This window comes from Astyanax mexicanus, chromosome 2 (assembly GCF_023375975.1).
Source record: "Astyanax mexicanus isolate ESR-SI-001 chromosome 2, AstMex3_surface, whole genome shotgun sequence".
Taxonomy (NCBI): Eukaryota; Metazoa; Chordata; class Actinopteri; order Characiformes; family Acestrorhamphidae; genus Astyanax; species Astyanax mexicanus.
Genome location: NC_064409.1, coordinates 78,106,397 through 78,119,150, shown reverse-complemented (window position 1 = coordinate 78,119,150; position 12,754 = coordinate 78,106,397). Strand labels below are relative to the sequence as shown.

At 41.7% G+C, this 12,754-nt stretch overlaps 1 protein-coding gene across 1 annotated transcript in view; it reads right to left on the bottom strand.

Moving 5' to 3' along the window:
• Window positions 1-5,122: 5,122 nt before the first annotated feature.
• LOC103046422 (collagen alpha-3(IX) chain-like) overlaps window positions 5,123-12,754 on the bottom strand; it is a 72,232-nt gene continuing 64,600 nt past the window's right edge. Inside the window, exons 36-38 of the mRNA XM_049474913.1 lie at window positions 12,345-12,539; window positions 8,380-8,457; window positions 5,123-5,951 (exon numbers count right to left, since the gene is read on the bottom strand). Coding sequence (XP_049330870.1) covers window positions 5,752-5,951; window positions 8,380-8,457; window positions 12,345-12,539 — 473 coding nt within the window. The 3' untranslated portion in view covers window positions 5,123-5,751. The remainder of the gene's footprint in view (window positions 5,952-8,379; window positions 8,458-12,344; window positions 12,540-12,754) is intronic.

Below are 12,754 nucleotides of genomic sequence, written 5' to 3'. Positions count from 1 at the left end.
AAGCAAACCTAATTGTCGGCGTTTTCTGACTGCCACCTGCTCTCCGCTTCACAGCTGGCGTTAACGTTGTCTCTGCTTTTTTATTTTTTGTCATGTTTTTAAATGTCAAATTTCATTTTCTTTTATCAGAGGTTGCATTAAATTATTTTAATGAACTGTCGCTACAGGAAGTGTAAATTAGCATAAAGTATGCATGACGTCTACCTGTTTATACTGATTTCTTGGTGCTCAAATAATCTGAATTAGGAGAATGTGTATGTAATGGAAGGAAATATATGTTTTAATAAAGATTGGATCAGGCCCATTTTATAGAATCTGCATCTTCATTGTGATTTGGATGGTTTCATAGTATTACAGTATTTTTATTATTTTATTTTATATAGTTTATATTATACAGTATATATAATATAAAGCAATAAGGCTTTAAATTAATTATTTATTAGGCTTTGATTACTACTGGGTTTACTTCATCCCACAAAATTACACAATATATAGCTCTGGAAACAAATATATAAGAGAGCACTTCAAAAATGCTAAATTTCTTTAATTTTACCTAAATTAAAAACCTCTGGAATATAATCTAGAGGAAGATGGATGATCACAAACCATCAAACCAAACTGAACTGCTGAACTGAATTTTTGCACCAGGAGTAAAGCAGCATAAAGTTATCCAAAAGCAGTGTGTAAGACTGGTGGAGGAGAACATGATGTGTAACGCTGTGTTGAAGGACGGGACGAGGAGAGCGGACGCTAATGCAAGTAATATTTATTGAAAAACAGAAAACAAAACATAAACCAAACAGAAACTCAGACACATGGAGACCAACTAACAGACGGGATTAACACAGCCGTGACAGACGTGAAAACGCACAAGAACCGACAAAAACACTACTGACAGAGACGCTTAAATACACACACAAGGCGGGAAAGAGAACAGGTAACACCTGGGGACTGACTAATGAGGGGCGGAGCTACACATGGACACAGGTGAGTGGAAAAACACCAGGGAAGAAACACAGAGAAGCCGGGACACGTGAGAATAACAGACATGAGAAAAGACAGAAAACAGGCAAAAGATGTGACAGAACCCTCCCCTTAACGCGCAACTCCCGGGGCGCGAAAAAACAAAACCCCAGGAGCTGGTCAGGAGAGGGTGGAAAACAAGGAACAAGACACCAAACAAGACTAAGACTGAGCACAGAAGAGAGGAGACTGGCCAGAGGATGGGACAGGAAACTGAAATGCAGACTGGACAGGGGAGAAAAGCCGGGACTGGAGATTAGACACAAAAGGGAAAAACAGACTGGACTGTAGACTGAGACTGGATGGGGGATTGGACAGTGGACATGAACGGGAACTTGATGTTGGACGGAGACAGAACAGGGGACGGAGGCTGGACAGGGAACTGGACGGTGGACGGAGACTGAACAGGAGACTGGACATGAAACGGGACAGGAGACTGGACGGGACTGGACATGGGAACAGGGACGAGGACATTAACAGGGACTGACACAAACACAGTAACAGGTACAGGAACAGAAAAAACACTGGGGACAGGAACTGGAACATGGACAGACACGGGAACCATGACAGGGAGAGACAGGGGCACAAAAAACACAAGAGGGTGCCCAGGACCAGCAAAAGTCTGTGGGGTTAGCCTGGGCACATTACTGGGGGCAAAGTCAGGAGGTCTAGCTGGCCTAGGGACACGGGGCCTAGGGCCAAACATTGTTCTTGGAGTGGGAACAGGGGTAGCTGGAGCTGCTGGTGCTTGAGCAGGCGCGGCGGGTGCAGCTTGAGCAGGCGCGGCGAGTGCAGCTTGAGCAGGCGCGGCGAGTGCAGCTTGAGCAGGCGCGGCGGGTGCAGCTTGAGCAGGCGCGGCGGGTGCAGCTTGAGCAGGCGCGGCGGGTGCAGCTTGAGCAGGCGCGGCGGGTGCAGCTTGAGCAGGCGCGGCGGGTGCAGCTTGAGCAGGCGCGGCGAGTGCAGCTTGAGCAGGCGCGGCGAGTGCAGCTTGAGCAGGCGCGGCGGGTGCAGCTTGAGCAGGCGCGGCGGGTGCAGCTTGAGCAGACGCGGCGGGTGCAGCTTGAGCAGGCGCGGCGGGTGCAGCTTGAGCAGGCGCGGTGGGTGCAGCTTGAGCAGCTTCTGCAGACACGGAGGCTGGAGCAGCTTCTGCAGACACGGAGGCTGGAGCAGCTTCTGCAGACACGGAGGCTTGAGCAGGCGCGGCGATCCTAGGAGCTCGTGACCTGGGAGTAGGCACAGGAGCAGAGGCGGGCAGCCCAGGCACGTGAACTGGGGTGGCAGCGGGCACAGAGTCAGAGACGGCCGGAGCCGCGGGCAGCGCTGATACAGAGGGCGAAGACGCCGATTCAGCGGGAGCTGAGAGTGCGGCTGCCGCCAAGATCCGGCCTGGAACCGCAGATTCAGCAGTGGGCGAGGTGGTAGAAACCGGACCGGAGCTTGCTTCTGGAGCAGGAGTCGCAGACCTGGGATCCGGCCGGGCTGGAGAGCTGGAAGCAGGTGGGGCTTGAGAGCTGGAAGCAGGTGGGGCTTGAGAGCGCGGTGGATCTAGCAGGCTAGCTAGCTTAGCCGGAGCTTCAGAGAGCGGCGCTGCCGCCGGCGCTTTCTCGGAGCGCGGAGCCTCCTCCTGAGCGCCGCGAGAGAATGGAGTGGTTCGGATCGCCAGCCTGGATCCATAAAACGGATTACTTGCAGCGTCCATGGTTTTAGGTCGGTTCTTCTGTAACGCTGTGTTGAAGGACGGGACGAGGAGAGCGGACGCTAATGCAGGTAATATTTATTGAAAAACAGAAAACAAAACATAAACCAAACAGAAACTCAGACACATGGAGACCAACTAACAGACGGGATTAACACAGCCGTGACAGACGTGAAAACGCACAAGAACCGACAAAAACACTACTGACAGAGACGCTTAAATACACACACAAGGCGGGAAAGAGAACAGGTAACACCTGGGGACTGACTAACGAGGGGCGGAGCTACACATGGACACAGGTGAGTGGAAAAACACCAGGGAAGAAACACAGAGAAGCCGGGACACGTGAGAATAACAGACATGAGAAAAGACAGAAAACAGGCAAAAGATGTGACATGATGCCAAGATGCATAAAAACTGTGATTAAAAACCAGGGTTATTCCACCAAATATTGATTTCTGAACTCTTAAAACTTTATGAATATAAAATTGTTTTCTTTGCATTATTTGAGTTCTAAAAGCCCTACATATTGTTGTTATTTCAGCCATTTCTCATTTTCTGCAAATAAATGCTCTAAATGAGAATATTTTTATTTGGAATTTGGGAGAAATGTTGTCTGTAGTTTATAGAATAAAACAACAATGTTCATTTTACTCAAACATAAACCTATAAATAACAAAATCAGAGAAACTGATTCAGAAACTCTTATGTTTGTATCTATGAAGAAATCAGACTTCATTAGCAGAAAAACAGCTAAAGTATGTAAGCAATAGACCTTAAAAAGAGTTCAATAAAAACTATAAACGCTACTCTATTCTATTTTATTTTATAAAATCAGCCACAATTCTTTTTGTTTCCAGTTAACAAATACATTCAGTTTAGTGTGCATTACATTTATCATTCAGGCTCCAGTATTTATATATTTAAACAGAGCTATAATTACTGCTCTTGAAGATTTTTTCAGCTTGTATGCAGAGTTTTAGTGAGTTTCATCACTTCCATTACTTGAACGAATGATTCGGTACTCATACAGTGAGGAACAGCAGCAGGAGCTCCTCAGATAAAGTGCTGTTCTCATTTCTCTCCAGGCAGGACAGAGTGTGACGAGCATTGGACTCGACTCCACAGAGCTGAGCTACCATTATTCCAGTGTCTAACCTTGTTACGCTAACTGGTTAGTGTTAGCTAGCGAGCTGTATCTGCTTCTTTGGCTGTGCTGTTCTACACGGTGCTCCACAGTGCCTCTAGTGGTGTGGGGGTATGTGTAAAATCCATAGCGGTTTTAATTTCCCATCACTAGAATGATGTATCATGATTTCTACCATGTTCCATGTAAGCTAGGCTCAACGACCAACACAATGGACAAGTAAGTCTTCTTCTTAATTTGGTTGAACAATGCAGACTCAAGTGTGTGAGCTTAGTAAAATGGAATTCAGGATTATAGAGCACACCAATTCCTAAAGTACTGGTACATTTGTCCAATTACTTTTGAGCCTCTGAAATGAGGAGGCTTTGTAGAAAAAATGGTTCCAATTGCTTAACTCTTCATATTATATTTTTTGTCCTAAAAGTCTTTAGTTGCATCTTATTTTCTTTCATTTCAAATCCAGTGTGGTGGCATGCCCAAATTATGAAAATTGTGTCAGTGTCTAAGGCTATGTTCACATTACAATCCACATTCTTCAAATCCAATTTTATTTTCTTCAGATCAGATTTGGCCTTCACAAACCTTGCCGGTTCACATTCACAAATGTGATCTGTATCTATGTGTAATGTGAACGAATCTGTCCCTAAAACGTCTCACATGCGTTTACATATTGATACCTGTATAAATGTCGCCTTCTTCACCAACAACAAAAATCCTCATATTAGAGAGACGAGAGACTCATAGCTTTATAAAGGGAAATGGATGAGTTTGTTAGCAGCTTATATGTGGAGCATCTTTTGCTGGAGTGGAGAAACAGGAAACAGCTGGTCTGAAGTTCATGCTCAGGTCGAGGAGGAGAAAAAAGGCCAGGCGGTTTGCTTTTGCTGTTTTTTTTTGCAGCTATAGCTGCACAGCTGCATCAAGAGATGCAGTGTGGGTATGAGAGAGAAGCATGTAGCGCTAATGCTAATGCTAATGCTAATGCTTATGCATAAAAGCAAAAAGACGCATGATTTGATCAATGACCTAATTTGACCGTTCACATTTATGTCGCATGTACCTGGATTGGATACATATTCGATTTAGGACCACATATGAAACTGACTCAAATCTGAGCCATGAAAAAATCTGATTTGAGTCACTTCAGCTTGATAATGTGAATGTAGCCTAAATGTTTTTAGGCTTAACTCTATAATCAATGCACAGCAGAATGAAGTGCTCAACAATTAGACATTCAAACAGACAACCTTCACTGATTTCCGGGAGATGGAGAAATTTTTATTTCAGAATTGTTCCAGTCATTGAACCACAGAGATTGATGATGTTAGGTGAACTTGAGTTTACTTTAGCTTAGTCTCTGGTAGCATTGATCCACGTATGCCATTATCCTTTCTGATTTATCACATTTATTATCAAACAAATCGTAGAAGCGCAAACATGCAAAAATTACAATTGCTTTATTGGGCACTTTTTGAAATTTTGTAAAAAATGTAAATCGACAAAAAAAAAAAAACTTCCCACCCTCCAAAATTATTATTTCACAACAGGCTTTGGTTTACAGCTGATCACCTGATTCCCAGCTTGTGGTATGAAAATGGAAACACCTGTCCCCCTGTATGTACATCGTACATCACCGCAGCTATAACTGCACTCTGGATAATCAATAATCAATATGGGTTTGTCTTCGTGGAGATTGAAAGTCTTTATGCAGCTGAAGGTCTGAAGGTTCCTCCATTTATGCAGCTTCACCTGGAACATCTCATGGAGTCTCTTCAGGTTTATTGGACGCAGATCCACACAGTCGGCTGTTTGATGATGGAGATGATAATGATGATGAAGATTAATGATGATGGATGACGGTTTCTTTCAAGATCTTTCACCAAGTTCATGGGCCCTTAATATTGAGGGGCTTCTTTCCACCGACGACGTAGAGGGGTTGGGGTCTGAAGCAGTTTGAGGGGTCGCAGAGGCCTGGAGGTCCTGCTGGTCCTCTGGTTCCAGGGGTTCCTGGGATACCGGGCGTTCCTGCTTCTCCTCTGGCGCCATTTTGGCCATCTTTACCAATTCCAGGCTTCCCAGGAGGTCCTTTTAAACATAAAATAATTATATATTATGTTGGATTATATTGCATAATGCAACAGCATAAATACAGAATTCAGAGAGAACTCTGCTGAGGTATACCTCAGGGGTTCATACTAGGCACAATTCAATTTCATATAAACTGGGATAAAAATGTCCTTAAAAATGATGAGTTTTTATCAAATTGAAATCCTCTGGAATATAATCAAGAGGAAGATGGATGATCACAAGCTTATCATCAAACCAAACTGAACTGCTTGAATTTTTGCACCAGGAGTAAAGCAGCATAAAGTTATCCAAAAGCAGTGTGTAAGACTGGTGGAGGAGAACATGATGCCAAGATGCATGAAAATAACTGACTAAAAACCAGGGTTATTCCACCAAATATTGATTTCTGAACTTGATTTAAAACTTTATAAATATGAACTTGTTTTCTTTGCATTATATGAGGTCTGAAAGCTCTGCATTGTTTTTGTTGTTTCAGCCATTTTTCATTTTCTGCAAATAAATGCTCTAAATTACAATATTTCTATTTGGAATTTGGGAGAAATGTTGTCTGTAGTTTATAGAATAAAACAATAATGTTCATTTTACTCAAACATAAACCTATAAATAACAAAATCAGAGAAACTGATTCAGAAACTGAAGTGCTCTCTCTTTTTTTCAGAGCTGTATATTTTGGCTTGAACTTTATATTGGCATTTCATTCAGGCACTGTACTTGTTACAGTTGGGGTAGATGTTTGCAGAGCAGATAGGAAGATTTATATGATAAATACATGTATGTATATATATATATATATATATATATATATATATATATATATATATATATATATATATATATATATATATATATATATATATATATTATCTAAATTGTATACTTATATGGATATAGTTTTAATATGTATGCCAGTTCTATTAATAGCCAAGGATATTGGAGAAAAGGTGTGAAAAAAGCGCATTTTTCTCTTTTTTTAGATATAATCTTTTCTTTTTTGCTTTCTTTTCACTTTTCTTCTATTGTGAGCCTTTTGCTTTATTTTGCTTTTCTTTCTTCTTCTTTTCTTCCTTTCTTTTCTTTTCTTTTTTTATACCCTCTGTTACAAGTCACCCATCTACAAAGGTGCGACAGAGAAGTGAGGTTCGACTGGGGTTTATATAGAATGCTTCACACTAATTCCAGAAAGCTTAGGGAAACTAATACAGTACAGTAAAGGAAATAATTAATTGATCCTTTGCTGATTTTGCCCACTTAAGAATTTTAAAGGTAGGAAAATTTTAACAGTTAGAGATAGAACATCAAAAATAAAATCCAGATAATCACATTGTATATATTATATACATTTATTTGCATTTTGCAGCAAGAAATACGTATGATTAGATCCCGTACCAACCATTAAAAGTTCTGGTTCCTACATACATGTTAGACACTCCTTATCAACTCATTACCTGCATTAAAGACAGGTGTCTTAAATGCCTGTCACCTGTCTATAAAAGACTCCTGTCCACAGATTTATTTAATCAGTCAGACTCTAACCTCTATAACATGGGCCAAATAATTTTCTAAGGATTTCAGGGACAAGATCATAGACCTGCACTAGGATGGAATGGGCTATAAAACTATAAATAAGACACTGAGTGAGAAGGAGACAACTGTGGGGGCAATAGTAGTAAAAAAAAGCAACAAATGCAAAATGACTGTCAATAAACATCGATCTGGGGCTCCATGCTAAATCTCAACTTGTTGGGTTTCCTTGATCATGAGGAAGGTGAGAGATCTGCCTAATACTACACAAGGGGAACTTGTTAATGATCTCAAGGTAGCTGGAACCACAGTCACCAATGAACACCTGGATGGTTCTGAGAGTGATTGGGAGATGGTGCTGTGGTCAGATGAGATCTCTGAGAGCTCTTTGGCATTAACTCAATTTGCTGTGTTAGAAGAATGATAAATGCTGTCTATGACCCAAGAACATTGTCCCCACTGTCAAGCAAATCAAATATTTATTTCTGTCTATATGGTTTCTAATTTATGATTGTCTGGATTTTATTTTTGATATTCTATCTCTCACTGTTATTTTTTTATTTCTGTTTAGGGGGCAACCTTACAAAATGAGCAAGGAATCAAATAATTATTTCCTTCACTGCACATTTCAATAAATGTGTTTCCAGCCAAGTATCCAGCCACGTTTTACAGGGTCTGTCCTGATAAATAAGAGGCTTTTAATTCAGCAAAAATGTATAAACCTCTATGATAAAAACTCTTGATGTCAGAAAACATGCTGGAAGAACATGACATCCACAAACTCAATGAATAAAAGCATAAATAAAGTGAAATAGATCATTTTTTCAAGTGTTTAATTCACTTTTTATGTCATTAATGTTAACGAACTGGTCAACAGCGAGCATAGAGAAAGATGAGGTTTTACCTTGTGGTCCTGGTTCTCCATGGGTTCCTGGGATTCCAACTCCCTTATCTCCCTTATCACCTTTAACTCCTGGATCACCTGTTAAACACAAGCACCTGCTCTTTCAGCAAGATTTTGAAAACACATTGGATAAAAACACTCAAGCGTTGAGGAACAGAGGTTTAGGGGTGTGTAAAGTTCCACCATGAAGCTCCTCCAAACCAACTGCCTTTCAAAAAGCCATATGAGAAGATTATTATTCATGCAAAGCAGTGGGAGATGAGTGTTTATACCAGCAATTCTCAACTGGTTGGTCAGAATAAAAACTAAATCTTAGCAAGTTAAATTTTCTAAATTTAGGCAATAACTCTTATTTTCATCTCTGATAAAACTTTTTTTTATCTTACTAAGCATTTTGTAAGTGTTAGATTAATTTGTTTATTTTAGGGATAATTATCTTAATCATTCTCACTTAGAATTTGTACCTTATTTTAAGTAATTTGAACTCAAAATAAGCACAATCAAGCAGCAATCAAGTTATTCTGATTCTTGTGTCCAAAAACAGTGACTTTTTCTGCTTGATTTAGGTGTTACTTCACTCATTTTGAGACTTTGCAATTGCTTTTTTGTAAGAAATCTTACTAAGAAATTTTTGCTTACCCCATTGGCAGATTTTTTTGCTTAATATACATATATTTGTCTTACTTTGCATATATTTTGTCTAGTTCAGGGGTGTCCAAACTACGGAGGTATTTTAGAAATAGAATGAAAGTTGACCCGCTGTTAAGCAGGTTTTTATAATGTGAGATTCAAAGTTTGAACGCTAGGTGTCAGAAACGGGCCAAAGAGTCTAAAAGCGGAGAGGGTGCGCATTTCTAGCGCAGAAAAACGGACCAAAGAGTCTAAAAGCGGAGAGAGTGCGCATTTCTAGCGCAGAAAATCAGGCCAAAGAGTCCAAAAGCGGAGAGAGTGCGCAATTATAGCGCAGAAAAACAGGGCAAAGAGTTTAAAAGCGGAGAGAGTGCGCATTTCTAGTGCAGAAAAACAGGGCAAAGAGTTTAAAAGCGGAGAGAGTGCGCATTTCTAGTGCAGAAAAACAGGGCAAAGAGTTTAAAAGCGGAGAGAGTGTGCATTTCTAGTGCAGAAAAACAGGCCAAAGAGTCTAAAAGCAGAGAGGGTGCGCATTTCTAGCACAGAAAATCGGGCTAAAGAGTCTAAAAACGGAGAGAGTGCGCATTTCTAATGCAGAAAAATGGGCCAAAGAGTCTAAAAGCGGAGAGGGAGCGCATTTCTAGTGCAGAAAAACGGGCCAAAGAGCCTAAAAGCAGAGAGGGAGCGCATTTCTAGAGCAGAAAAACGGGCCAAAGAGTCTAAAAGCGGAGAGAGTGTGCATTTCTATTGCAGAAAAATGGGCCAAAGAGTCTAAAAGCGGAGAGGGTGCGCATTTCTAGCGCAGAAAAACGGGCCAAAGAGTCTAAAAGCGGAGAGGGTGCGCATTTGTAGCGCAGAAAAACGGGGCAAAGAGTCTAAAAGCGGAGAGAGTGTGCATTTCTATTGCAGAAAAATGGGCCAAAGAGTCTAAAAGCGGAGAGGGTGCGCATTTCTAGCGCAGAAAAACAGGCCAAAGAGTCTAAAAGCGGAGAGGGTGCGCATTTGTAGCGCAGAAAAACGGGGCAAAGAGTCTAAAAGCGGAGAGGGTGCGCATTTCTAGTGCAGAAAAACGGGCCAAAGAGTCTAAAAGCGGAGAGGGTGCGCATTTCTAGCGCAGAAAAACAGGCCAAAGAGTCTAAAAGCGGAGAGGGTGCGCATTTCTAGCGCAGAAAAACAGGCCAAAGAGTCTAAAAGCGGAGAGGGTGCGCATTTGTAGCGCAGAAAAACGGGGCAAAGAGTCTAAAAGCGGAGAGGGTGCGCATTTCTAGCGCAGAAAAACGGGCCAAAGAGTCTAAAAGCGGAGAGGGTGCGCATTTCTAGCGCAGAAAAACAGGCCAAAGAGTCTAAAAGCGGAGAGGGTGCGCATTTGTAGCGCAGAAAAACGGGGCAAAGAGTCTAAAAGCGGAGAGGGTGCAAATTTCTAGCGCAGAAAAACGGGGCAAAAAGTCTAAAAGCGGACAGAATGTGCATTTCTGGCACAGAAAAATGGGCCAAAGAGTCTAAAAGCGGAGAGTGTGCGCATTTCTAGCACAGAAAAACGGGGCAAAGAGTCTAAAACTTGCCGTAATTAAGGAGTTTAATATTAAGAGATATTAGATATTAAGGAAAGCGCAGCAACTCGGTTCTGATACATCAGCTCACAGACGCAGCCTTGTGCTGATCAACATCACCCTAGGAGTGATGAGGGGAAAGAGCGCCATCTACTGTACAAACCCAGAGAAAGAGCAAGACCAACTGTGCTCTCTCAGGGCTCCGGCAGCTGATGGCAAGCTGCATGAGCGGGATTCAAACCAGAGATCTCTCGATCATTGTGACAGCACTTTAGACTGCTGGACCACTTTGATGTGGAAGCACAGAATGCTTATTGGAACGATACATTGTGCAGTTTTCGTAAAATGGACGTTTTTAGTAGTTTTTAGGGACACTTTTGAGGGGGGAGGAGGATTTCCATTGGAAAGTGGGAAAATTCGCAATGCACAATTTTAGAGAAACATTTATGTGAATGTATTCTCTCTCCTGGTGCAGTTCTGGGTTGATTTATGAAACAGTGGAGATGTTGTTCCACAGCATGATCTCATTATTATCTGCTTATTACACTTCCATTTCTAAACTCATTATCAGTACACTCTTCCTCCCCAGCTGAAGAGATAATGAGCATCAGCTGAACTCTGTAACTCTGTAAAAACGTGATGTTAAAACCCCCTGAGTTTCAGCACGAGGAGAGAACTGTGGAAAATCATCATTCCCTGTAGTGTCGTCTGAGGTAGAGCATCAGAAGGTGAGCTGCAGTTATGAGAAAAGCATTAGCGGGGTTAGATTAATGAACTGGAGCTTTTACAATGTTCTGAATTCTACAGTGCCTGCTCTAAAATCAAATATTGCACTTTTTCCTGAAGAAAATGCAGAATGTTTGGAGCATTTTACTTCTAGACTGTTGCTATGTGGTTGCTAGGGTATTCTAGGTGGTCTAGACATTTTGCAAGCTGGTTTGTATGGTTTTGCCAAGTAGTTAATATGTGGCTGCTATGGTGTTGCTTTGAGGTTGCTGTGGTATACCATGTGGTTACTTCAGTGTTGCTAGCTGGTTTCTGTGGTAGCGGAAATGCACAGTAGACTACAACTCAATACTGTGGTTCAAAAGTGATTACTATGTTAATTTGATTTAGTTGCTATGATGTTGCTAAGTGGTTTGTAGGTGGTTGCTATGGTATTGCTGAATGGTTGCTGTAGTATCCCATGTTGTTGCTAAGTGGTTAATATGGTGTGGCTAGCTGGTTGCTGTGGTATGCAGATGGGTTGTTCAGGTTGCTCTGGTGTTCCTTAGTGATAGCTACGGTATCCTACATGACTTTAGGATGTTCCCAAGTGGTTGCTATGGTAAACAAGTGGGTCACTCAGGTTGCTCTGGTGTGCTTTAGAGGTTGCTATGGTATCCTATATTACTTTGTGATGTTGCTAAGTGGTTGCTATGGTATTCATGTTGGTTGCTGTGGTTTCTGTGATATCCAGGTGGTTTCTTTGGTGTTCCAAAGTCTTTGGTACCCCAGGTGATTTCTATGGTGTCTCTAAGTAGTGGCTACGGTATCCCAGATAGATGCTTATGTGTTGTAAGTGGTTAATAGGTGGCTGCTATGGTATTACTAAGTGGTTGCTATGATGTTAAATGTTTTCTTTGAAATCTTAGGTTGCTATGATGTTGCTAAGTGGTTACTAGGTGTGTGTTATGATGTTGCTAAGGGGTTAATTGATGGCTGCTATGGTATTAATAAGGTGTTTGTTGCAGTGTTGCAGGACCAGCCTCCAGCACTACCACATTCCTCCAATGAAGACTGTACCTTTAGGTCCCTGCTTTCCTGGAAGTCCGTAAAACCCTGGAGGCCCCTGAGGGCCCGGCATTCCCTGGGGTCCTACTACTCCATCAGCTCCTGCAGGTCCGGGGGGTCCGGGTGGTCCTGCTACACCTGGTTTACCTGGAGCTCCCAGAGGAAGAGGCTTCTTGGCCAGTTCTTTCTTATAGGCATCTAGATGTTCTGCAGAGTGAACACGACACACTGGACCTCAGACATATATAACGATATCAAAAATACACTGAAAAATGACAATTTCAAAAAGTTATTTTTGATTGACCACAAAAAATGTGTCCCAATACATTTTTCCATAAAGTACACTATATATATATATGCAAATTAATCTGCAAAAATAATATCTGCAAATTAATAATTATCATGCTTGGCAAAAATGGAAA